This window comes from Dendrobates tinctorius, unplaced genomic scaffold, assembly GCF_039654945.1.
Source record: "Dendrobates tinctorius isolate UK_male_01 unplaced genomic scaffold, ASM3965494v1 ptg000162l, whole genome shotgun sequence".
Lineage (NCBI taxonomy): Eukaryota > Metazoa > Chordata > Amphibia > Anura > Dendrobatidae > Dendrobates > Dendrobates tinctorius.
Genome location: NW_027361829.1, coordinates 42,914,771 through 42,941,974, shown reverse-complemented (window position 1 = coordinate 42,941,974; position 27,204 = coordinate 42,914,771). Strand labels below are relative to the sequence as shown.

The following is a 27,204-nucleotide window of genomic DNA, read 5'->3' as shown; positions in this document are numbered from 1 at the left end:
TGCTCCAAGTCCTTCTCTCTTACTCTGCAGCGGTCCTTTGTCACCGGAATCAGGGGCTCTGCCTTAACACATAAGTCACTGCAACCTTGTACGTGGCTCAGTCTCTCTAAACAGGTCGCAGCTCCGTTACTGTATGCAGCCTCTTTGCAGGGAAGCGTCTTGCCACGTAAAGCCCCCGTCACACATAGCGATCTCGCTAGTGAGATCGCTGCTGAGTCACAATTTTGTGACATAACAGCGATCTCACCAGCGAGATCGCTGTGTGTGACACTGACCAGCGACCGACCCCCCTGCCGGTTATCGCAGATCTTCCTGGAATAGCCAGGACATTTTTTTGATCGCTGGTATTCCGTTGGCCAGCACGCATCGCTGCGCTGGTAACTAGGGTAAAGTAAAGCAAACTAACCGGGGCACCACCGAAATATAAAAAGGGGATCCAACCCTGGCCTACAACCTATATATGACAGTCACAAGCAGAAAAGAATGGGCCACAAATCGGGGATCACCCTGAATAGGAATTTAGCAAAAATATTACAATTTTTATTTATTTAAATTAAGTACAGCAAACAACAACAACACATTAAAAACATTAAAAAAATGGTCACACATGTGACACATTCAAAAGATATACATAGCTCATAATAGAGAACCAAACCTGATAACCACTACCACTTTTGGTGGAGAAAGTGTCTTATACCCAAGGTCCATGTAAACTAATACCCAAATAGAAGGTTTTGAAAGCACACTAATACACTGTAGCCATCACAATTGAATCATGGATATCAGTGATGCAGATAAATTTTAAATTTTAAATGGATGTTATCACAAGCTCAAATAATGCCTTGAGACAGTGCATACAATTAGTTATATAGCTCTGGCATACTCTTATTCACAATGTGGTACATAAAAAACAAACGTTTCTGGAATGTACTGAATAAACCTCATTTGGAAATACCTCAGCCTGAAATCAGGCTCCAAGAGCAGACCAGGTCATCCAGACCAGAAATGGGCTATAAGGAGTGCAAACAACCAAAGGACATCTACATGTCCACCTTCAAATAATATACATAGATGCACAGAACCCAATACATCACATATGAAGTGAAGTGGAGTGGGGCAGGCTGGACCAATGACCCGACGCGTGTCGCCACTCTAGGTGGCTTCGTCAGGTCTGGATGAAACGTTTGTTTTTTTATGTACCACATTGTGAATAAGAGTATGCAAGAGCTATATAACTAATTGTATGCACTGTCTCAAGGCATTATTTAAGCTTGTGATAACATCCATTTAAAATTTATCTGCATCACTGATATCTATGATTCATTTGTGATGGCTACAGTGTATTAGTGTGCTTTCAAAACCTTCTATTTGGGTATTAGTTTACATGGACCTTGGGGATAAGACACTTTCTCCACCAAAAGTGGTAGTGGTTATCAGGTTTGGTTCTCTATTATGAGCTATGTATATCTTTTGAATGTGTCACATGTGTGACCATTTTTTAATGTTTTTAATGTGTTGTTGTTGTTTGCTGTACTTAATTTAAATAAATAAAAATTGTAATATTTTTGCTAAATTCCTATTCAGGGTGATCCCCGATTTGTGGCGTATTCTTTTCTGCTTGTGACTGGTAACTAGGGTAAACAGAGGGTTTCTAAGCAGCACGCGTCACTTAGAAACCCGATGTGTACCTTAATTAACAGCGCGCTGATGCAGGGAGCTGGTAACCAAGGTACACATCGGGTTTCTAAGTGACGCGCGCTGCTTAGAAACCTGATGTGTACTGTGGAGGACAGGACCAGTTCCTCCCACATCACCAATGTGACGTAACTACACAGGCACAGCTCTCAGGCGCCCCCTTTGTCTCTCAAGTCAGTAAGGGAACTACACTTAGAGCAAATGGCCGCCGGGGAGGATGTCCTGTTACCCGCTGGGTATTCTAAGATTCGTAATCAGACTAAAGGCATCAGCCCAGGATTAATTTTATGGTTTAATTGCCTTAAGGGCGCACAGTGTAGGGAAGGTGACCTGACGGACGGACGGACTAGTCAGAGTGAAGAAGGAAAGGTTTGCACAGTGTAGGTAGGTGTCAGTTATTACAGTGGGGAAACAGCTAGGAAAGTGTAGTGGACGTGCAGTACCTTGGGTTGACCATTAGATGGCAGGGAGGAGTGTGAGCAAAGGACTTGACAACAGCTTAAGGCTTTAGAAACCGTTGGTCATGGGGGGCGGGGTTACAGTGACAGGGGACCGGGAGAGCTATAAATATTGAGGGAGGGTTCCAGAAGGTTCCAGTCCCCAGGGGGAGCTCCAGTGACAGGAGGACTGCGACAGTCTGTGCGCTGTGAGGTGAATCCAGACCAGGGGGACTGAGGAGAGAGAACGTCAGGGGGTGGTCCTGACAGGAAAGTACCGCAAAAAGGACGAGACAGAGGCGAAACATACCGTGTGGAAGAAGACGTCTGACCAGTAAAATTACTGTTGGTGTACACGCCTAAGGCGGCCACAGTGACGGACCTGTCAGCAGCGTCATCAAGTGAAGTAGGGACGGTACGTGCATGTACGTCCCTGGTGCTAAGGTACGGTGTGTAAAGCGGGCCTAGAAACGGAGGCTCAGGAAAGTGAAGTGAATTGAAGTGAAGTGCGGTGTACTTCAGAGGCCGTCAGGCGGACGGCAAGCGAATAAACCTGGACCTGTTGTACCCGAATGTTGCCTCCAATTGTCTCTGCTTTATCTCTGCGCGGTAAGAAGAGGGACCACCCCCCAGCTCGGCCCACCCACCTCTACATTTGGCGTAGTCGGCAGGATCGCCACCGCCAATACATCATCTTCTGCGGCAGGCCTGCCTTAAAGGATGGAGAAGGACTTGGACTGTGCTGCTTGGTTAATAAATACCTGTGGATTACAATTGGCTTACCTGTGGATTACAAATTGGGAGCGCTGTGGTGACTCCGTGGTGCTGACAGAAGATCCGGGGCGGTATCAGGTGCTGCGCAAGATGGCGGCATTACTACAGCGCAGAGGAGAGGTCCGGGTGTTTGCAGTCGTGTTGAATGGACTGGGACCCCCTCCAACGTACCCCCGTGGACAGCAGTATGTGCCCGGAGGCCGACGCTCCCATGTACTGGACCCTGGCAGATGGGTGGAAAGGCCTGCCGACGCCCCACCCAGCAGGAGGAGTGGCACAGAAGAAGGACTTGGCTGTGGCTGTTTGGCGCCATTCGATTGCTGCCCCACGGACGGTATGAGACGCTGTGGGTGTCGGGGCCCCGGCCGCCTAGAGTGGCAGTGGCGTCAGGGGATGGAGTTGTGCCAGGAGTCACCCTCAGGACCACGGGTGGGTAGCGGGACGCTGGGCTGGGGAGCGGAGCCTGAGCGGAGTCAGCGAGAACGGCCGCCACCAATACCGGCAGAGGACTTCCCAGCGGAGCCCCCGAGTCTGGGGGAAAGGCCCGCAGGACAGTGTAGCGGGGGACGGAGGCTGCGGGGAAGCCGCGTGTTGATGTGATGAAGGCCGCAGCGCCGGGGAAGGTGAGAGTACCCCCGGCACCACCAGTCCCTCCGCAAGCGGCCCCCATCATTCTGCCACAGCATGCAGTCTCCAGCATACCGGAAGGTCGGGCTGCAGAGGACCCTATGATATACGCAGAGTTGAGTGAGGCCCCTGCCCCCGTCCCTGAGCCATCCCGCCTTGAGTCCTCAGGGCAGAGCTTGTTGACAAAAGATGCGTATGTGTTCTCTCGGCCGGAAAAACCACCATCACCAGAACCGGCTGTCACTCCGGCTCTGCTGGAAGTATTGGATGCGGCCTACCCTGCGGCTGCGGTGATGCCTGCATTAGAACCGGCTGTGGCCTGTGTGACAGGCCCTGTGGACCAGCCCCCCGAAAACATGGCTGCTCCCATCCGTCACCCCACCCCAGCGGCTGCTGAGCCGCAGAAATCATCGGCCGCCTCTGATCCACGCCCTTTCTCGGCAAGGTCCCACCCACCGGACTCTGGGACTGGCGCGACCCCCTCTGTCTGGGTGGCGGAGGTGATAAAACAAAAGAAGATCTGGGAGCAGGAGGTATGGAGCCTGCTTCACTCAAAAGGGGAGGCTGGCATGGCGGTGGAAAGATCCCGGGGACGGCTGGTGTACACCAACACGGACAGGGGGTACGGTTTCATTCGTGACCAGTCTGGCCAGAAAGTGTATGTGAATGTAGCATCCATACATCATGGCTGGGCCCTGAAAGAAGGGGACTTCGTCTCCTACTATAAAGAATACTGCCCCCGTGGGTATTATGCGGTGGCAGTACTGGCGGAGCCTGAGCAAAGCGGACCCCCGTGAAAAAGGACTGATATGGACACTCTCGGTTCCCCCAGGAGTTCCACGGCTGTGGAGCCCTCACCTCTGTCCATTGAGAGTGGGATAGACTGTCAGGAGTTCAATGCACCATTGTGCAGGTTATAAGGACAGTTGCATTTAAAAAAAAAAAATGTGTTTTTGTTGTTGTTTATCTGATGCAACTATTCTCTCTCTCTTTCTTCTTTCTATGTTCTTTAAAATATGTTTACCTGACAGAACGGGGATACGGAAAAGTGGAGGAGTGTCCAGGTCCAAGGAAGGGGGGGAGGAAGAAAGAGGATCTGCCATGTTATGTTGTTATATGTTGGTTTTAAAAGCAAAGGAAAATGAAAAAAAAAATATAAAAATGGGTACTTGTGCTATTATAAAGTTGTTTATTGTATAATATGCCAAAGTAAAATGCAACAGGTCCGGGTAAGGGAAGGTCTGCGGGACCAAAGGAAAGTGTGAGATCCGGTAGGGATCTAAGAGTTGAGGAGGTCTAGGAGACCGGGACGCCGACCATGACATGTTATTGAAAGAAAGGAAAATGAGTTGGAAGACATGAGGAAGACAGCCGTCCTAGGTCAGGTCCCCAACACCACGGACACCCCTGAAGGAGGAAGGTGGGAGCTGGTAATGATCTGGAAGGTAAGAGACCTCGATCATAGCGTACCGAATAGTGGAAGGTGACAGTAGGGGAGAGTAGGGGAAGGTACACGCCATAGAGAGAATATGGGTGTACCTAGCCCAATTTGAAAGACGTTGTCATGTGGCGTGCACGCTGGTGAGTAGCAGTAGGCTGCTCAGAGCATAGTGCTCCCAGTATGGTTTGGCCCCCGCAGATAGTGGGTGTGGCTCAACAGCTGGTCTGACAACAGAATGTAGGTGTAGCTTCAGAACGACGAAGGCAGGGATGACGATTGTCGAGGACGACAATGGACAAAGGAAGGGAGAGTGTAGGGAAGGTGACCTGACGGACGGACGGACTAGTCAGAGTGAAGAAGGAAAGGTTTGCACAATGTGGGTAGGTGTCAGGTATTACAGTGGGAAAACAGCTAGGAAAGTGTAGTGGACGTGCAGTACCTTGGGTTGACCATTAGATGGCAGGGAGGAGTGTGAGCAAAGGACTTGACAACAGCTTAAGGCTTTAGAAACCGTTGGTCATGGGGGGCGGGGTTACAGTGACAGGGGACCGGGAGAGCTATAAATACTGAGGGAGGGTTCCAGAAGGTTCCAGTCCCCAGGGGGAGCTCCAGTGACAGGAGGACTGCGACAGTCTGTGCGCTGTGAGGTGAATCCAGACCAGGGGGACTGAGGAGAGAGAACGTCAGGGGGGTGGTCCTGACAGGAAAGTACCGCAAAAAGGACGAGACAGAGGCGAAACATACCGTGTGGAAGATGACGTCTGACCAGTAAAATTACTGTTGGTGTATGGGCCTAAGGCGGCCACAGTGACGGACCTGTCAGCAGCGTCATCAAGTGAAGTAGGGACGGTACGTGCATGTACATCCCTGGTGCTAAGGTACGGTGTGTAAAGCGGGCCTAGAAACGGAGGCTCAGGAAAGTGAAGTGAATTGAAGTGAAGTGCGGTGTACTTCAGAGGCCGTCAGGCGGATGGCACGCGAATAAACCTGGACCTGTTGTACCTGAATGTTGCCTCCAATTGTCTCTGTTTTATCTCTGCGCGGTAAGAAGAGGGACCACCCCCCAGCTCGGCCCACCCACCTCTACACACTAGATAATTACAGAAATATACAGTAAGCTATACAATGGAATTACAGTGGATTTGCAGTCAGAGTAAAATATAACAATAAGGGTACAAGACTTAGAGATATTAACTGGAGGTCAATTTACCAGGTTGTATGTTGCATGCCGATGCCGGGAGCTCTGCAGTCCACAGGTACAAGAATCTTAGTTGCCGGACAGACCCCAAAGCGCAGGCTGCTGCTCCCCTTGGCAGATCTGTCCCCAGTTCCTTCTTAGATCATCATTGTCTAGTTCTTCTGTGAGAGTGTGTCTCTCTGCCCTGTGCCCCCAGTTCTTAAGCATGCTGGGTTCCTCCCCCCTGTGTCAGAGGGTGGGCTAATAATCTCCACCCATTAGCTCTCTGCAGAACTTATTCCCAATATCTATGAAAGGGGGTAACTTCATCCAGGATGATAGGATCAGGACACGAGAGGTACCAGTGAATGCGGTTTGTTTTGCCTGTCGTGTGGAAAGCAAACATGTCCCCATTGGGTCACTGTGGAGGGCCAATCTCTATATCTCAGGTCCCAGAGCCCACACCAACTCAGGAGTCGCACTACTAGATGCGGGATTTCCTCAGGGTCACGCGGATATTTTTTATGAGTCTATAACTCGAAAGGTGTGCTCATAATCCATGATCCTAGGATGGAGTCGAAGAGGCTGGGAGAGACAATGGATGTGTATTTCTGTGTCTAGCTGACAGGTATATTCTAATTGAAGCCCCCAGGCACCTTCCTGTCCCATGCTGGCGTGGCTCCTACTCAAGCACTGAAGTGCTGTTTTGGCCTTCTCTCATTATCACACTAAAAGGCCTTGCTATTCTACATTGGAGCACTAAATCCTGTTTTCTTCAATATGCTTACAGGCTTACAGGCCATGGGGGGTAGGAGCAGTTAACTCCATCATCACATGTACCTTAGTTACCAGCTCCCTGCATCAGCGCACTGGTAACTAACGTACACAGCGACGCTGCGCACTCGGCGTCACTGGTGCTGATCGCTGGTGAAGCTGCCTGTTTGACAGCTCACCAGCGATCATGTAGCGACACACCAGCGATCCTGACAAGTTGATATCATTGTCGGGATCGCTGGTGAGTCGCTATGTGTGACGGGCCCTAACACAGTCTCTCTGCAAGGGAGCCTCTTGTCACAGAACACAGTCTCTCTGAGGCGCATCGTCTTATCACAGGGGGGAGTGCGCAACCTTCCTGAAACTGCAGTCCCAGGCTTCACGTGCTCACGGTCTGCGGTCGTTGTCCGCGGTCTCTCTGACTCTGGCAGCTGTACCAGAGTTCTCTCCCCGCCTGCATCAGCATCCTCCCCTGTCTGATGTCTGTGCTTCTCTGAGCAAAGCGTGTGCTGTTTTCTTGCTCTCAGCTCTCCTCCCTTCCTGTTCCTGGCTGCTGAACAGACTGCTAAAATGTCCCCCAGGGAACCTGCTGCCCTGCTCAATGGTTCCGGGCATGGAGCAGAGGAAGCAACCCTCCCTCAGCTCCTCCTGTACTTCACCCCCTTACAGCCTACCTCAAAGGAATTTGTTTGCACAATAAAGCCTTTCTTGAAGTTGGAGCTGTTGAGGACAGGCTCTCCGCACAACACCAACTTCATGGATTGGAATGCTTCTTCCACCTGAGGGTTCCATCAAACCATGGCCAATTTTATTCCCTTTAAGAGATCAGTCAAGGGTTCCCACCTCCCGGCAAAATTAGGTAGAAATCGATGGTAATACCCATTAATGCCGAGAAAAGCTCTTACCTGTTTTGTAGTAAAAGGCCGAGGCCGGTTTTGAATGTCCTCAATTTTGTTTACTTGGGGTTTGATAACCCCACTATCAATCACGTACCCCAAGTACCGGCTTACTCGAGAAGTATTGCACAATTTTTTGAGCTTGCTGTCAAGCCAGCGTCTTGGAACAAATCCACTATCCCTTGCACCTGGTAAAAGTGGGTATGTCAGTTGGTATTAAAGATGACAATATCATCCAAACACACAGATGCATATTTCGGATGGGATGGGGCTCTAAATATATGCCCATCAGCCTCTGAAACGTGGCCATAGTCACATGTAACCCAAAAGGCAAGACGACATAGTGATAGAGACCCTTATGCATTATAAAGGCGGTCTTTTTTTTCGACGAGCGTTGTGAAGTACTGGGCCTGCCCCAGTCTTTCAATCAGTTCGTCCACCTGGAGTATTGGATAAAGGTCGTATTTTGACACTTCAATTTTCAGAAATCATTACAAAATCATAATGATCCATCCAGCTTCAGAATTATTACAGTGGTGCTAACCAACTCCATAGTGGACTCCTCAATAACTCCTAGATGGAGCATTTGTTTCACCTTAGCCGCAATGGCTTGCCTTTGGGCCTCCGGCACACGCTACAGTTACATTCCTACCCTTACTTGAGGCTCAGTGACAGTGTCATGTTGGATTGCAGATGTACGGCCAGGCAGTTCTTAGAATACATCTGTATTCCGCTGCACTAATTTCGGAGCCTCTAGTCGCTGCTGTTTAGTGAGAGAGTCACTTATCTTTACCTCTCTTTCTGCCTCCTCCTGGGCCAGTGTCTGATGGGTCCCCAGACAATACAACTGCAGCCACATCTGTAATAATACATTTTCTGTGTTTCCATGCCTTTAACAGATGATATAGTTGCTTGGGTTTCCTCTTCTCAGGCTGATAATACCCTATCACTCACTTCACTAACCTTTTCTCAGAATTCATATGGCCCTTGCCACTTGGACATGAGGTTACTTACTGCAGTGGGCACTAAAACTAATCCCTGATGCCCTTGTTTAAAGGACCTAACTGTAGCCTATTTTACACTCGGTTCTGCGTGGGCATCCAGAAGATGTTCCTTTACTATAGGCATTACCGCCGTGATCCAGTCCTGCATACTCGCCTAGTGCTCTATTATGCTTTTGTGGGGTGTAGGCCCTGTTTCTACGTCTCTTTGGCTATGTCCACCAGGCACTAGGATGTATACCATATAGTGGTTCAAATGGAGAGAACCCCATTGAGGACTGCGGTACCTGTCATACAGCAAACATTAAATAGGACAGTAACATATTCCAATCTGTCCCATTGTTGGAGACCACATTGTCTAGCATAGATTTAAGGGTCTTTTTAAATCCACTATGCCATTGGTCTGTGGATGGTACACCGATGTGCGCAATTGTAAAATCTGGAGCAGCTTACACAGTTCCTAATATTTTTTGGTGACCAGGGGCTGACTTTACTATGGTCTCTACCAAATCCATAGCAATTCATTCAAAAGTTACCTCTATAATAGGCTCAGGAACCCATGGACTATGAAAATTTGCTATGGGTGTGGTCAGATGAAACTTTGGGCATGACTCACAAAACCTCTGAACCTCGGCATAAATCCCAGGCCAAAAGAACCCTTAAAAAATACGCTCTTGCATCTTTTTAACCCTTAGGTAACCACCCAGCATGTGTTTGTGGGCCTTCTCAAGCACCGCCCGGTGGTACGATTGGGGCACTCTGAGCTTTTCACTACTTCGTCCTGGATTTTGTCAACCTGATATAGTATCACTTGGTTGACCGCCATATGTGGAAAAACTTCTTTTGCCCCGGTTGCTGAGCCACCCCATTTACCTCTATCACCCTTTCCTTGGCTCGGGTCAGGATGGATTCCTAGAGCTGAGCTGTAGCATTGCAGACTTGATTGCTAGAGTTGAGAGAAACAGGTTGGCTAGATTCATAAGTCGCCGACCGAAACCCGACCACAGCGTGAAGTCGGCCATGCGGTCGGCAAAACGAGCACCAAAGTCGGATTTCCCAGATTGCTTGCACGTGCCTTTTTCAGCCACTGAGCAAGGACGTACGCTCAGACCATCCTCATGGAGTCGGTTTCTAACCATTTGTGCAGACACATGCACATTTGTGGCCTGCTGGAGGTCATTTTGCAGGGCTCTGGCAGTGCTCCTCCTGTTCCTCTTTGCTCAAAGGCGGAGGTAGCAGTCCTGCTGCTATGTTGCTGCCCTCCTACGGCCCCCTCCACGTCTCCTGGTGCACTGGCTTGTCTCCTGGTTGCGCCTCTGGACACTACGCTGATAGACAAAGCAAACCTTCTTCCCACAGCTCGCAATGATGTGCCATCCAGGATGAGCTGCACTACCTGAGCCATTTGCGTGGGTTGTAGAGTCCGTCTCATGCTACCATGAGTGTGAAAGCACAACCAGCTTTCAAAAGTGACCAAAACATCAGCCAGAAAGCATTGGTACTGAGATGTGGTCTGTGGTCCCCACTCTTTTATTGAGTGTGTCTTGATAACTGCCAATAATTTCCATCTGTTGTCTATTCCATTCGCACAACAGCATATGAAATTGATTGTCAATCAGTGTTGCTTTCTAAGTGAACAGTTTGATTTCACAAAAGTTTGATTTACTTGGAATTAGATTCTGTTGTTTAAGTGTTCCCTTTATTTTTTTGAGCAGTGTGTATATGTATATATATAATATAAAGTAAAGCAAAAATTGAGAAAATGGAGCCACCTAAAGTGGGGAAAAAGGTATTTAGTCATAGAAAAAAAGATGAGAGGCCTGTAATTGACATCATAAGTAGACCACAACTTTGAGAGTCAAAATGAGAAAACAAATCCAGAAAACTACCTTGTCTGATTTGGCAAGACTTATTTTGCAAATTATGGTGGAAAATAAGTATTTGGTCATTAACAAAAATTAACCTGAATATTTTGTTATATATCATTTGTTGGCAATGATAGAGGTCAAACGTTTTCTGTAAGTCTTCACAAGGTTGGCACACACTGTTGGTGGTATGTTGGCCAATTCCACCATTTAGATCGCCTCTTGAGCAGTTATGTTTTGGGCCTGTCGCTGGGCAACATGGACTTTCAAATCCCTCCAAAGGTTTTCTATGGGGTTGAGATCTGGAGACTGGCTAGGCCACTCCAGAACCTTCATATGCTTCTTATGAAGCCACTCCTTTATTTCCTTGGTGGTGTACTTGGGATCATTATCATGCTGAAAGACCCATCCACATTTCATTTTCAATTCCCTTGCTAATAGAAGGAGGTTTGCACTCAAAATCTCACGATACATCGCCCCATTCATTCTTTCATGTACACTGATCAGTTGTCCTGGTCCCTTTGCAGAAAAACAGCCCCAAAGCATGATGATGCCACCTCCATGCTTCACAGTAGGTATGGTGTTCTTTGGATGCAGCTCAGCATTTGTCTCCTCCAAACACAACAAGTTTTGTTTCTACCAAATAGTTCTACTTTGGTTTCATCAGACCATATGACATTCTCCCAATACTCTTATGGTTAATCCAAATGCTCTCTAGCAAACTTCAGATGGGCCCAGACATGTACTGGCTTAAGCAGGGGGACATGTCTGGCACTGCAGGCAGGGCCGGCGTTAGGGGCAGGCAGACCAGGCAGCTGCCTAGGGCCCCCACTCCCCCAGGGGCCCCCAGCTAGCAGCACATCATGCTGCTGCTATGGGGCTCCTGTGAGGCAGGGGGGCCTGCCTGCCCCCAGCGCCGACTCCCCCCGCCACAGCCTTGAATGAGGCAATGATGGATGAGAGAGCGTCAGATGGCGCTCCCTCTCCCATCATTCCCCGCTCTGCCACTGACACAGAGGGTGCTCGATGATGTCATCGCTCACTCACTGTGTGCCAGGCAGGCAGTGCAGGAGACAGAAGCCGGTAGCAGCGCAGGCACAAGGAGAAGGCGAGTGTTTGTTTTTTTTTTAATCAGTGTGAGTATTGGACTGTGGGGCCATTCTTGCAGAGCTATATACCATGCTGGGCTGTATACTATGCTGGGCTGTATACCATGCTGGGCTATATACCATGCTGGGCTGTATACCATGCTGGGCTATATACCATGCTGGGCGGTATACCATGCTGGGCTGTATACTATGCTGAGCTGTATACTATGCTGGGCTATATACCATGCTGGGCTGTATACCATGCTGGGCTATATACCATGCTGGGCTGTATACCATGCTGGGCTATTTACCATGCCGGGCTGTATACTATACTGGGGTATATACCATGCTAGGCTGTATACCATGCTGGGCTATATACCATGCTGGGCTGTATACTATGCTGGGCTATATACCATTCTGGGCTGTATACCATGCTGGGCTATATACCATGCTGGGCTATATTCCATGCTGGGCTGTATACCATGCTGGGCTATATACCATGCTGGGCTGTATACCATACTGGGCTGTATACCATGCTGGGCTGTATACTATGCTGGGTTATATACCATGCTGGGCTATATACCATGCTGGGCTGTATACCATGCTGGGCTATATACCATGCTGGGCTGTATACCATGCTGGGCTATTTACCATGCTGGGCTGTATACTATACTGGGATATATACCATGCTGGGCTATATACCACCTGCCCCCAGCGCCGACTCCCCCCACCACAGCATTGAAGGAGGCAATGATGAATGAGAGAGCGTCAGCTGGCGTTCCCTCTCATGGGCTGGGCTGGGCTGTATACCATGCTGGGCTATATACCATGCTGGGCTGTATACCATACTGGGCAGGAGACAGAAGCTGGTAGCAGCGCAGGCACGAGGAGAAGGTGAGTGTTTGTTTTTTTTTAATCAGTGTGAGTACTGGACTGTGGGGCCATTCTTGCGGAGCTATATACCATGCTGGGCTGTATACTACGCTGGGCTATATACCATGCTGGGCTGTATACTTTGCTGGGCTGTATACCATGCTGGGCTATATACCATGCTGGGCTGTATACCATGCTGAACTTTACACTATGCTGGGCTGTATACTGTGCTGAGCTATATACCATGCTGGGCTGTATACCATGCTGTGCTATATACCATGCTGGGCTGTATACCATGCTGGGCTATATACCATGCTGGGCTGTTTACCATGCTGGGCTATATAGCATGCTGGGCTGTATACTATGCTGGGCTATGTACCATGCTGGGCTGTATACCATGCTGGGCTATATACCATGCTGGGCTGTATACCACGCTGGGCTATATACCATGCTGGGCTGTATACCATGCTGGCCTATATACCATGCTGGGCTATATACCATGGTGGGCTGTATTCCATGCTGGGCTGTATACCATTCTGGGCTGTGCTATATACCATGTGGGGCTGGGCTATATACCATGTGGGGCTGGGCTATATACCATGGTGGGGCTGGTCTATATACCATGTGGGGCTGGGCTATATACCATGCTGGGCAGCCTGTATATCATGCTGGGCTATATACCATGCTGGGCTGAATACCATGCTGGGCTGTATACTATGCTGGGCTGTATACCATGCTGGGCTGTATACCATGCTTGGCTATATACCATGTGGGGCTGTGCTATATACCCTGTGGGGCTGTGCTATATACCATGTGGGGCTGGGCTACATACCATGTGGGGCTGGGCTATTTACCATGTGGGGCTGGGCTATATACCATGCTGGGCTATATACCATATGGTGCTGTGCTATATACCATGGTGGGCTGTGCTATATACCATGGTGGGCTGTGCTAGATAGCATGTGGTGCTGTGCTAGATAATGTGTGGTACTGTGCTAGATAACATGTGGTGCTGTTCTATATACCATGTGGTGCTGGGCTATATACCATGTGGTACTGGGCTACATACTATGTGGCTGTGTCATCTACCATGGGGGGTACATTTTACATTATATTCTATGGGGGAGGCTGTGTTATATAATATGGGGGGCTACATTACATTCTATGGGGAGGTGGACTGTATTATAATCTATTTGGGGCTACATTATATTCTATGGGGGGCTGTATTATACATTATTATAGTGGTTTGAAAAAACCACTATATTGTAATCCGAACGCTGCTAACTTATTCTTCTTCTTCTTATTATTATTATTAAGTTGATTTCCGCAATTAATGCGGCCCGAACCGCTTCACGCACAGACTCCGTTGAGGTGTCGTTTCGAAGCTAGCGTCCATGAGAGGTGTGCTAAGTATTTTTCGTGTCGATCGGATTTGTAGTTTTTGCGCAATTTGCGTTTGAAAATTTTTTTTCCCGTCATTGGAATGCACTGTCTCAATGCATTTGAATGGGAAATGGCAAAACATGCCCTGAGGCGATTGAAATGGCAGTTGAGCTCATTGATATGCGCAGGCAGACCCAGTTACTATGCCAACGCCTACGAAGGTCACATGACATCCCAAGGACAGAGCTTCTGCCACATAATATCAGCTCTTAAAGTGAAACCCACAGCACAAATGCAAATCTAGCTTCATCACATGACGCATGCCCCTGAGAGAGAATGTGCGCCAAAGTGGATTTAGAAGCCCAGTGAGCCACCCTGGCTCTTAAAGGGCCGACGCGCCAAAGTGATTCTTAAAGAGCCGGCGCACCAAAATGAGTCTTAAAGGGCTGGCGCGCCAAATCGAAAGCTGAGTGACCCAGGGCTCTAAATCGGAGGCTGATAGACCCTGGCCTACAAAAAGGAGGCTGAGCCACCCTGGCATCCAAATTGGACCCAGAGTGGCCCCGCCCACCAAATCGGACCCAGAGTGGCCCCGCCCACCAAATCAGACCCAGAGTGGCCCCGCCCACCAAATTGGACCCTGAGGGGCCCCACCCACAAAATCGGACCCTAAGGGGCCCCACCCACAAAATCGGACCCTGAGGGGCCCCGGCCACAAAATCGGACCCTGAGGGGCCCCACCCACAAAATCGGACCCTGAGGGGATCCGGCCACAAAATCAGACCCTGAGGGGCCCCTGCCACAACATCGGACCCTGAGGGGCCCCACTCACAAAATCGGACCCTGAGGGGCCCCAACCACAAAATCGGACCCTGAGGGGCCCCAACCACAAAATCGGACCCTGAGGGGCCCCGGCCACAAAATCGGACCCTCATGGACCCCGGCCACAAAATCGGACCCTGAAGGGCCCCGGCCACAAAATCGGACCCTGAGGGGCCCCGCCTACAAAATTGAACCCTGAGGGGCCCCAACCACAAAATCAGATCCTGAGGGGCCCCGGCCACAAAATCGGACCCTGAGGGGCCCCAACCACAAAATCGGACCCTGAGGGGATCCGGCCACAAAATCAGACCCTGAGGGGCCCCGGCCACAGCATCGGACCCTGAGGGGCCCCACTCACAAAATCAGACCCTGAGGGGCCCCAACCACAAAATCGGACCCTGAGGGGCCCCAACCACAAAATCGGACCCTGAGGGGCCCCAACCACAAAATCGGACCCTCACGGGCCCCGGCCACAAAATCGGACCCTGAGGGGCCCCGGCCACAAAATCGGACCCTGAGGGGCCCCACCTACAAAATTGAACCCTGAGGGGCCCCAACCACAAAATCAGATCCTGAGGGGCCCCACCCACAAAATCGGATCCTGAGGGGCCCCACCCACAATATAGGACCCTGAGGGGCCCCACCCACAAATATGGATCCTGAGGGGCCCAACCACAAAATCGGACCCTGAGGGGCCCCAACCACAAAATCGGACCCTGAGGGGCCCCACCCACAAAATTGGACCCTGAGGGGCCCCACCCACAAAATCGGACCCTGAGGGGATCCGGTCACAAAATCGGACCCTGAGGGGCCCCACTCACAAAATCGGACCCTGAGGGGCCCCAACCACAAAATCGGACCCTGAGGGGCCCCAACCACAAAATCGGACCCTGAGGGGCCCCGGCCACAAAATCGGACCCTGAGGGGCCCCACCCACAAAATTGGACCCTGAGGGTCCCCACGCACAAAATTGGACCCTGAGGGGCCCCGGCCAAAAAATGGACCCTGAGGGGCCCCACCCACAAAATTGGACCCTGAGGGGCCCCGGCCACAAAATCGGACCCTGAGGGACCCCAGCCACAAAATCAGATCCTGAGGGGCCCCAACCACAAAATCGGACCCTGAGAGGCTCCGGACACAAAATCGGACCCTGAGGGGCCCCAACCACAAAATCGGACCCTGAGAGGCACCGGCCACAAAATCGGACCCTGAGGGGCCCCGGACACAAAATCGGACCCTGAGGGGTCCAACCCACAAAATCGGACCCTGAGGGGTCCAACCCACAAAATCGGACCCTGAGGGGCCCAACCCACCAAATCGGACCCTGAGGGGCCCCGCCCACCAAATCGGACCCTGAGGGGCCCCGCCCACCAATTCAGACCCGGAGGGGCCCCGCCCACTATATCGGATTCTGAAAGGCCCCAACCACAAAATTGGACCCTGAGGGGCCCCACCCACAAAATCGGACCCTGAGGGGCCCCGCTGACCAAATTGAACTCTGAGGGGCCCCACCCACCAAATCGGACCCTGAGTGGCCCCGTCCACCAAATCGGACCCTAAGGGGCCCCACCCACAAAATCGGACCCTGAGGTGCCCCGGCCACAAAATCGGACCCTGAGGGGCCCCACCCACAAAATCGGACCCTGAGAGGCTCCGGACACAAAATCGGACCCTGAGGGGCCCCAACCACAAAATCGGACCCTGAGAGGCACCGGCCACAAAATCGGACCCTGAGGGGCCCCGGACACAAAATCGGACCCTGAGGGGTCCAACCCACAAAATCGGACCCTGAGGGGCCCAACCCACCAAATTGGACCCTGAGGGGCCCCGCCCACCAAATCGGACCCTGAGGGGCCCCGCCCACCAATTCAGACCCGGAGGGGCCCCGCCCACTAAATCGGATTCTGAAAGGCCCCAACCACAAAATCGGACCCTGAGGGGCCCCACCCACCAAATCGGACCCTGAGTGGCCCCATCCACCAAATCGGACCCTAAGGGGCCCCACCCACAAAATCGGACCCTGAGGTGCCCCGGCCACAAAATCGGACCCTGAGGGGTCCCACCCACAAAATCGGACCCTGAGGCCAAAGTGGCCCCTGAGAGGCACCCACAGTTAAAACGGATCCTGAGTTGAAAGTCTTGCAGGGGCAGCAGGAAAGTCTCTCTTAAAGGGGCAGCCCGGGCACCATTTCAAACCACTATCTGTACTTCCTTCAGGAAATACACATCTAGTATTATTATTATTATTCAGTTGATTTCCGCAATTAATGTGGTCCGCACCGCTACACGCACAGACTCCATTGAGGCGTCGTTTCGAAGCCAGCGTCCACGAGTGGTGTGCTAAGTATTTTTTGTGTCGATCAGATTTGTAGTTTTTGCGCAATTTGCATTTGAAAAAACATTTTCCTGTCATTGGAATGCACTGTGTCAATGCATTTCAATGGGACAATTTTGCCATAGGGAAAACATGGGGCAGTGGTGAGGTGGCAGTTAAGCTCATTGATATGCACAGGCACACCCAGTTACTATGCCAACGCCTACGAACTTTGCATGACCCCAGCAGGACAGCGTTTTTGCCAAATAATATCAGCTCTTAAAGGGAAACCCAAGCACAAATGCAAATCTGATCGACCCTGGCCTACAAATCGGAGGCTGAGCCACCCAGGCCTCGAAATCGGACCCAGAGTGGCCCCACCCACCAAATCGGACCCAGAGTGCCCCCGCCCACCAAATCGGATTCTGAGGGGTCCCGCCCACCAAATCCGACCCTGAGGGGCCCCGCCCACCAAATCGGACCCTGAGGTGCCCCACCCACAAAATCGGGCCCTGAGGGCCCCACCCACAAAATCGGACCCTGAGGCCAAAGTGGCCCCTGAGAGGCACCCACAGTTAAAACGGATCCTGAGTTGAAAGTCTTGCAGGTGCAGCAGGCAAGTCTCTCTTAAAGGGGCAGCCCGGGCACCATTTCAAACCACTATCTGTACTTCCTTCAGGAAATACACATCTAGTTTATTATATTCTATGGAGGATGATTACATCATACTTTATGAGGGGGCTACAATATACTATATGAGCAGGCTACATTGCATTCTATGGGGGTCTGCATTATATTCTATGAGGGGCTAGATTATATTGTATGGGGGCTTCATTATACTATGAGTGGCTACATTATATTCTATGGGGGCTGCATTATACTATATGGGGAGGGCTACATTGTATTCTATGGAGGGGCTACTATGTAAGGGGCTGCATTATATCCTATAAGGGGGTTGCCATATATTCTATGGAGGGGCTAAATTATACTATATGGGGGTGTATTATATTCTATGGGGGGGTTACGTTATATTCTGTGGAGTGGCTGCATTATACTCAGGGGTAGCTGCATTATTCTCTAAGGGGTGGCTGCATTATATTCTATGGGGGGTTACATTATATTGTATGGCGGGGCTGCATTATTCTCTGTGGGGTGGCTGCATTATAATATATGTGGGCTACATTATACTGTATCGAGGACTATGGGGAATACATTATATGAAGAACTATTGGATGCATTATACTATAGGAAGTGAATTTTACTATATGGATGACTATGGCAGTGCATTATACTATATGGAGAATTATGAGGAGTGTATTATACTATATGGAGGACTATGGGGAGTGTATTATACTATATGGAGCACTATGGGGGACATTATATTATATGGAGGACTATGGGGTGTAAACTGTAGATGTGCTGCTGATAACATGATACTGTATGGTGATCTGTTAATGATCCATTAGTGATCATTCTGTTCCCATCATTCTTTGTCATACGGTGGAAAGAGGCCGGGAAACAAGTGTTGAACGATTTCAATATTGTCGATCACACTCATTTAGCGGCCTGAACTCAGCACATGTAAATACAACCGAAATGCTTCGGTGTGATGTGCAATACAGTATGTTAGCCTTTAGGGGCCCCATTTTAAACTTTGCCTAGGGCCCAACTTTGCCTGAAACCGGCCCTGACTGCAGGATCTGGTGGTGTAGTGTGTTACTGATGGTAGACTTTGTTACGGTGGTCCCAGCTCTATGCAGGTCATCCTTTGTGGTTCTGGGATTTTTGCTCACCGTTCTTCTGATCATTTTTACCCAACTGGGTGAGATCATGTGTGGAGCCCCATATCGAAGGAGATTATTAGTGGTCTTATATGTCTTCCATTTTCTTATTATTGCTCCACAGTTGATTTCATCACACCGAGCTGCTTGCCTATTGCAGGTTCAGTCTTCCCAGCCTGGTGCAGGGCTACAATTTTGTTTCTGGTGTCCCTCGACAGCTCTTTGGTCTTCACCATAGTGTAGTTTGGAGTGTGACTGTTTGAGGTTGTGGACCGGTGTCATTTATACTGATAATAACAAGTTCAAACAGGTGCCATTACTACCGGTAATGAGTGGAGGACAGAGGAGCCTTTTAAAGAAGAAGTTACAGGTCTGTGAGAGCCAGAAATCTTCCATGTTTTAGGTGACCAAATATTTATTTTCCACCATAATTTGCAAAATAAATCTTGCCAAATCAGACAAGGTGATTTTCTGGATTTGTTTTCTCATTTTGACTCTCATAGTTGTGGTCTACCTATGATGTCAATTACAGGCCTCTCTCATCTTTTTAAGAAGGAGAACTTGCACAATTGGCGGCTGACTAAATACTTTTTTCCCCACTGTATATAGGTAACACATCACACAACGGCCCTAGGAGAGATCGCACCACTGACAAAAAGTTTTATTGAGGGTAAATATATAATCTACAATGTGCATATAAAGAATAACTTAATTTAAATACATCACAATATGACATAAACATAATCTGTGTCTTAAGAGCCTGTTTCCATGTCCGCTTACTTTTATCTGCTTATGAATGGATGCAATTGTTGTGTTCTCTTCTAGCCTGTGATCAAGGCATAATACATCACTGTATTCACTCTGTCCCTCCTCCTGCAGATAGTAAAACCCAAGAAGGGAGGGGAGGGTAGATCTGCTGACTGGAAGAGGGAATGATGGAGAAAGGACAAGTGCAAGGCTTATGCAGCTTCATGATGCAGGCCCTTCTGCTGCTCACAGTGATTATCCACGTAAATACTAAAGGCATATCTGTATCAGTACCCACTACACCATGCCAGGCACCCTTACAGTGGGAGGGCCGGACAGTGTTGTATGATCACAACACTGGTAGAAACACCAGGGCTATTGTCAGTTATGATGCCAAAATGCAACGGATCCGAATCTTGGAGGAGAGAAAGAGCTTGGTGCCCTGCAAAAGGTAGGTCTCATCAGAGTATAACAACCAGCATCAGCAGTGGTACTGCAGCTAATGTCATGGCTGTCTTATCAGACCCCCAAGAACTGTCACATGACTTAGCAGTTTAATGTGCATTATACCCATTACTGCAAGTATTATAACTTACCCAAAATGTTTCTATTTGCATATAAAATAGTAATGTACTTATAATTTGCTTTGTGTTTATTATACATGTTGACAATATATATCAGAAGGGGAAATATCATTGGTGCAACTGGCTGCACAGGGGCCAATGAAGTTAGGGGGCCACAAAGACCTTCAAAGCAAATGTAATTCAGCAATGTGATGAGCCATTAAAGGGAACCTGTCAGCAAGATTGTGCACAGTCACCTACAGACATTGGCAGGTCGGCGCTGTTATACTGATTACAATAATACTTGGTTGATGAAATCCGTCTTGTGGTTGTTTAATCTATATTTTCAGTTTTCAATTAATGATATGCTCGTGCCCGGGGCAGCCCTGTGGAGGGTCTTCATGTGGTGCTCTGATTAGGTATTCATAATGTAGACTGCTAACAGGTCACTGATCCATCAGTGACCTGCCCCCTAGTTCACATAATGAATATCTGTACATACTGAAGACAAAAAAACCTTCTGTAGGCAGGTGCTAGTGATGGGTGGTACAGCTCTTTTTAGTGATCCCGCTCTCGTGGCTTGACTCACCAAAAAGAGTTGTCTCTTTTTGAATCCTAAATGGATCCCTATTAAATTTGTGTTTAAGCGCCCAAAACCCCACCCACCTATGGCAGAAACTCCACTCACTTGCTAATAACCAATTAAATTAATGAGTGGGTGGAGTTTTGTTTGGGTGGGCGGAGCTACATCCCCTGAGCAGCATAATTTTATGCCCAGTGAGAGCTATTCAGAGAATCCAGTGGCTCTCACTGGGGTGCCAGCTCCCATCGTTCACAGCAAGGAGCTGGCTCTTTGTACTGGATCGTTCACAAACGACCCATGACTAGCATGTGTCGGCTATGGCATCTGTGCTGCAGCATAATCACGTTTACTGTGTTAATAATAAATGTGCTTGAGGTTATCCTGATAGCATAAAACAAATATCCACCGGCTGCAAAGTTGCAGGTATTGTTGTATATAGAGGTGATCAGATAGCTGCTATTGTGCAGACGCCTGCGGCGCCATCTTGCTAGAGAAGAAAAAAATCTCCTCCAAGATATCAGCTATCTGATCACCTCTATATTCACCAATAGCTGCTACTGCACAGGCGTGGCGGGCGCCATTTTCAATTGGATTTTTTTTGTGTATCAGGATAACCTCAACCATAATAATTATATGCACATTACACATGTGATTATGCTGCAGTGCAGGTGCCACGGCTGGCGCCTGCCTGTAGAGGTTTTTTTTTCCAGTATGCATATATAAAATTTATTATGTAAACTAGGGGGCAGATCAGTGAGGGATCAGTATGAATATCTAATCAGAGCACCACATACTCCAGCCCCGCCCCGAGCATGAGCATATCATTACCTCAAAACTGAAAATATAGATTAAACAACAACCACAAGACGGATTTCAACAACCAATGTATTATTATAATGAGTACTAGATTATGGCCCGATGCTATCGCATCGGGAGGATGCGATAGCATCACACCTCTTGCCATGTTAACCCTCAACACACACACTCCTCAACACACACTCCTCTCACCTTTCACCATCTCCACTCACTCTTTCACTCCACATACGACCCCTTCTCTCACTCCGTCTCTCATACTCACGCCGTCATCGCCGCTGCTCCACGATCCCCGACATCTTCTTCCGCCGGCGCCATCCTGGATCCAGACGTTGTCCACGCCGGTGACATGTTCATGCGGCGACGCCATCTTGAGTATCGTGAAATCCCGCGATAGTCAAGATAGCGTCGCCGGAAGAACATGTCGCCGGCGTGGACGACGTCGGGATCCAAAATGGCGTCGGCGAAATCTCGCGAGTTTTCGCCGACGCCATTTTGGATCCCGACGTCGTCCTCGCCGGCGACATGTTCTTGCGGCGACGCCATCTTGACTATTGCGGGATTTCACCGATCCAAAATGGCGTCGCCGCAAGAACATGTCGCCGGCGTGGACGACATCGGGATCCAAAATGGCGTCGGCGTAATCTCGCGAGATTTCGCCGACGCCATCTTTTTGGATCCCGAGTCGTCCACGCCAGCGACATGTTCTTGCGGCGATGCCATCTTGAATCTCGCGGGATTTCACGAAATCCAAGATGGCGTCGCCGCAAGAACATGTCGGCGGCCTGGAGAACGTCTGGATCCAGGATCGCGACGGCGGAGGAAGATGTCGGGGCAGCGACGATGACGGTGTGAGTATGAGAAACGGAGTGAGAGAAAGGAACGTATGTGGAGTGAAAGAGTGAGTGGACGTGAGTGGAGGTGAAAGGTGAGAGGAGTGTGTGTTGAGGCGGTGTGGTGTGTTGAGGGTTAACATGTGCGTGTGTGTGGTGACGTCACCGGTTACAACTGGACGGAAGTTGTTACAACCGGAAGCTGCTTAGGGCATTTATTATTATAGATGATGAGGAAGAAGCCGTCTGTTGTTGGCGGTGATGGCGTGTAGAGGCTTCTTCAGCCAATGTAATAGATTTAGAGTTATGGGATTCGTGTGTGAGACGACGGCGTTTATAAGCCTTAATCTTGTCAAGTCGATGCTGTTTTTCCTCAGGAGTCTCATTAGCACGGCGTTGTTTTTGTCGTAGTGCTAAAGCTGCTTTCCTTTCACTGGCATTGGCATACTGTGCATCGGTATTGAATGGTGGTATTGATAGGGCAGAAACAGATTGCTGATTAGTTACGTCAGTGAACGGCATATGGGATGAAGTGTAGCAGTAAATTGTTCCACATGCTGATGTGGAAGCATCCTGTTGTGAGTCTAATAATAATGATGAGGAAGAGGCCGTCTGTTGTCGGCGGTGACGGCGTGCAGAGGCTTCTTCAGCCAATCTTATGGATTTAGAGTTAGGGGATTCGTGTGTGAGGCGACGGCGTTTATAAGCCTTAATCTTCTCAAGGCGATGGTGTTTTTCCTCAGGAGTCTCATTAGCACGGCGTTGTTTTTGTCGTAGTGCTAAAGCTGCTTTCCTTTCACTGGCATTGGCATACTTTTTGTTATGACTCATGTTGGCACAGGTAAAGGAGTCTATTTGGCAGTTATCTGGCAGTGAAGAAGGCGTCCTGGAGTATTGTAGAGTAAACAGATACTAATTGACCCTGTAATTGCCCAGCAGTAGTTATGAAGTGGTAGTGGCAAATTGGCCCTGTAGTTAGACACCGGCAGAGGAGCAAGGCAGCAGTAGTTATGGCGGTAGAGGCAAATTGGCCCTGTAATTAGACACCGGCAGAGGAGCAAGGCAGCAGTAGTTATGGCAGTAGAGGCAAATTGGCCCTGTAATTAGACACCGGCAGAGGAGCAAGGCAGCAGTAGTTATGGCGGTAGAGGCAAATTGGCCCTGTAATTAGACACAGGCAGTGAACAGTCAGAGGAGCAAGGCAGCAGTACTTATGGCGGTAGAGGCAAATTGGCCCTGTAATTAGACACCGGCAGAGGAGCAAGGCAGCAGTAGTTATGGCGGTATTGGCAAATTGGCCCTGTAATTAGACACCAGCAGAGGAGCAATGCAGCAGTAGTTATGGCGGTAGAGGCAAATTGATCCTGTAATTAGACACCGGCAGAGGAGCAAGGCAGCAGTAGTTATGGCGGTAGAGGCAAATTGGCCCTGTAAATTAGACACCGGCAGAGGAGCAAGGCAGCAGTAGTTATGGCGGTAGAGGCAAATTAGCCCTGTAATTAGACACCGGCAGAGGAGCAAGGCAGCAGTAGTTATGGCGGTAGAGGCAAATTAGCCCTGTAATTAGACACCGGCAGAGTAGCAAGGTAGCAATAGTTATGGCGGTATAGGCAAATTAGCCCTGTAATTAGACACCGGCAGAGTAGCAAGGTAGCAATAGTTATGGCAGTACAGGCAAATTGGTCCAGTAATTAGACACCGGCAGTAAACAGGCATAGGACCAAGGCAGCAGTAGTCATGGTGGTACAGGCAATGCCAAGCGTCCGCACAGCAAGTCGGCGTGAGGTAAATGACGCAATTTCACGAATGCAAGATGGCGTCGGCAAAATCTCTCGAGATTTCGCCGACATCGTTAACACTTCTTGCCATGTTAACCCTCAACACACCACACCGCCTCAACACACACTCCTCTCACCTTTCACCTCCACTCACTCTTTCACTCCACATACGTTCCTTTCTCTCACTCCGTTTCTCATACTCACACCGTCATCGTCGCTGCCCCGACATCTTCCTCCGCCGCCGCGATCCAGGATCCAGACGTTCTCCAGGCTGCCGACATGTTCTTGCGGGACGCCATCTTGGATTTCGTGAAATCCCGCGATATTTAAGATGGCGTCGCCGCAAGAACATGTCGCTGGCGTGGACGACTCGGGATCCAAAAAGATGGCGTCGGCGAAATCTCGCGAGATTACGCCGACGCCATTTTGGAGCCCGATGTCGCCCACGCCAGCGACATGTTCTTGCGGGACGCCATCTTGGATTTCGTGAAGTCCCGCGATATTCAAGATGGCGTCGCCGCAACAACATGTCGCTGGCATGGGCGACATCGGGATCCAAAATGGCGTCGGCGTAATCTCGCGAGATTTCGCCGACGCCATCTTTTTGGATCCCGATGACGTCCACGCCAGCGACATGTTGTTGCGGCGACGCCATCTTAAATATCGCGGGATTTCACGAAATCCAAGATGGCGTCCCGCAAGAACATGTCGGCGGCCTGGAGAACGTCTGGATCGCGGCGGCGGAGGAAGATGTCGGGGCAGCGACGATGACGGTGTGAGTATGAGAAACGGAGTGAGAGAAAGGAACGTATGTGGAGTGAAAGAGTGAGTGGACATGAGTGGAGGTGAAAGGTGAGAGGAGTGTGTGTTGAGGCGGTGTGGTGTGTTGAGGGTTAACGTGCGTGTGTGTGTGGTGACGTCACCGGTTACAACTGGACAGAAGTTGTTACAACCGGAAGCTGGTTAGGGCATTTATTATTATAGATAACGGCACCGACCTGACACTGTCTGTAGGTTAATGTGCACAATCCTGCTGTCATGTTCCCTTTAAGTTTCAGAGGGCCCTTATATTGTTCTGGAACAGGGGCCCTCTTCTGTTTGTGTCTGTAGACCTGGCATGAAATATTTAACTGACAGTGAACTACTGGGGTTTCTGGGATAAAAAAAATGGGCCAATAATGGCACTGCAACATACTAATAAAAAAAAGCTTTACATACCTATAAAATCATCTAGTGTTGAGAGCTATCCTCTGGTCTTTGTTTAGTCTGCTGCAGCCAAATAAATTAAATAGTGTATGTATAGCTAAAGGTCCATGTCGCATAAAGGTCCTCAATGTGCCACTATATGGGGTCATAGGGAATAGTGTATTCTTTCATGCACTAAAGGGAATCTGCCATCACGTTTTTGTTACCCCATCTGCGATTAGAATGTATAGTTGCAAAAACCCTGATTCCAGCAATGTATCACTACCTGGACTGCTTGCTGCAGTTTTGATAAAATTAAAACCCACCAATGAAGTGCAAAGGCAGAATACAGCCAATCAGTCATGAGTCTGGGTTTTTTCAGAACTAATGAATATTGAGGACTATATGGCAGCAGGTTTACATGTCCAACTGATGAATTGGGACAGTGTGTGATGCTTTTGTAAGGAGATGAATCAAGCCATGCTTGTCTCCTCCGTAACGGGTCCAAAACCGTCGGGTCTGTCACCTAAGTTACAGGGGGAGTGCTTAGAATAACTGGATGTTTCCTGTGCTTGAGAAAAGGGGGCGTGGCTAAGCAGGCAGAAAATGCGCGCGCAGAAATTCAATCTGTTGAGGCGGAAACGCTGAGCGCGCGTTAATCCTGTGAGGTAAATTCAGCTGTGAGGTGAGGGGATGGAGCTAAGATAAGCAATGGACGAGAGGACGCGCTGACAGGAACCGACCGGGGTCCTGCAGACACACCGCATGTACCACTGTCCTCGCTAACACCGCTGTCCCCGCTTACATCAAGGACCTTAACGAGACTGCGAACTTGGCTGACGACGCTGACACAACTACCCCGGCCAACGGTACTGACCGGGGAATGCAAGGTCTGTGTAAGGGATACCGATGCTCAACGGTACAACACAACAGACCGAACAGGCCAAGGATTCTCACCGCTGAGGGAAGACGTACAGGCCAAGGATTCTCACCGCTGAGGGAAGAGTCTATCCTCCCTTCTTCCCTTCATCCGCTGGGGCCAGTGCCCGTGCTAGAACCCCGGGCAATCATCGCCATTGTCAGAATTGAAAGAAGACAGTCATCGCCAGTATTATAGAGGACATCGACACCGTCAGGACCACAAGAGGACATTGTCAATGCCAGAAAAGCTTCTCCCATTTTCCAGAGGACTGTAACAGATCCTCGTTGTGGCTCAATCCCAGTGGCCCCAGTTAAAGAGAGGGGCACATCTGTGACTGAAGTCCAAAGGGATAAGTGTATAATTTATATTATCTTCCCCTTTTAGCTAAAACCCCCTAGGAAGAATTCTTTGTATTATGGAAGAACTCTCCCCCTAATTTAAATATCACACTGTGAGGAGTAACATCCTGTTAATTAAACCCTTTCTTAACCCTTGGTCTACCTCTTGTCCGTTACTGCATCCCACTACCTGCTCACACTTTCACTGTCACAACTACACTGTATGCCTTGTGCAGGAGGGCAGTCATGTGACTACATTTATGAAATTTGCATACTTGCGGTTAAAAGCCAACTTGTTGTGAACTCATTTTCTAGTTTACCTCTGGCTTCTAGTGAGGGTGGTGGAGATGGCTGTGTTGACAGAGGAGTCGTGAGTTCTCCATCCGGGCTCCCACTAGTGGTGACAGCAGGTAATGAAGCTGATCTAAATGGCAGAGACCTGCCACCTGAGGAGGAGGACTGTCAGTGGAATCAGGAGTCTCTGACTGGATTTA

At 49.5% G+C, this 27,204-nt stretch overlaps 1 protein-coding gene across 1 annotated transcript in view; it reads left to right on the top strand.

Annotated features, from left to right (window-relative positions):
- The first annotated feature begins 19,843 nt into the window (after positions 1–19,843).
- The window catches only part of EPDR1 (ependymin related 1), a 165,352-nt gene continuing 157,991 nt past the window's right edge, over positions 19,844–27,204 (top strand). The window contains exon 1 of the mRNA XM_073549980.1: positions 19,844–20,146. Coding sequence (XP_073406081.1) covers positions 19,881–20,146 — 266 coding nt within the window. The 5' untranslated portion in view covers positions 19,844–19,880. The remainder of the gene's footprint in view (positions 20,147–27,204) is intronic.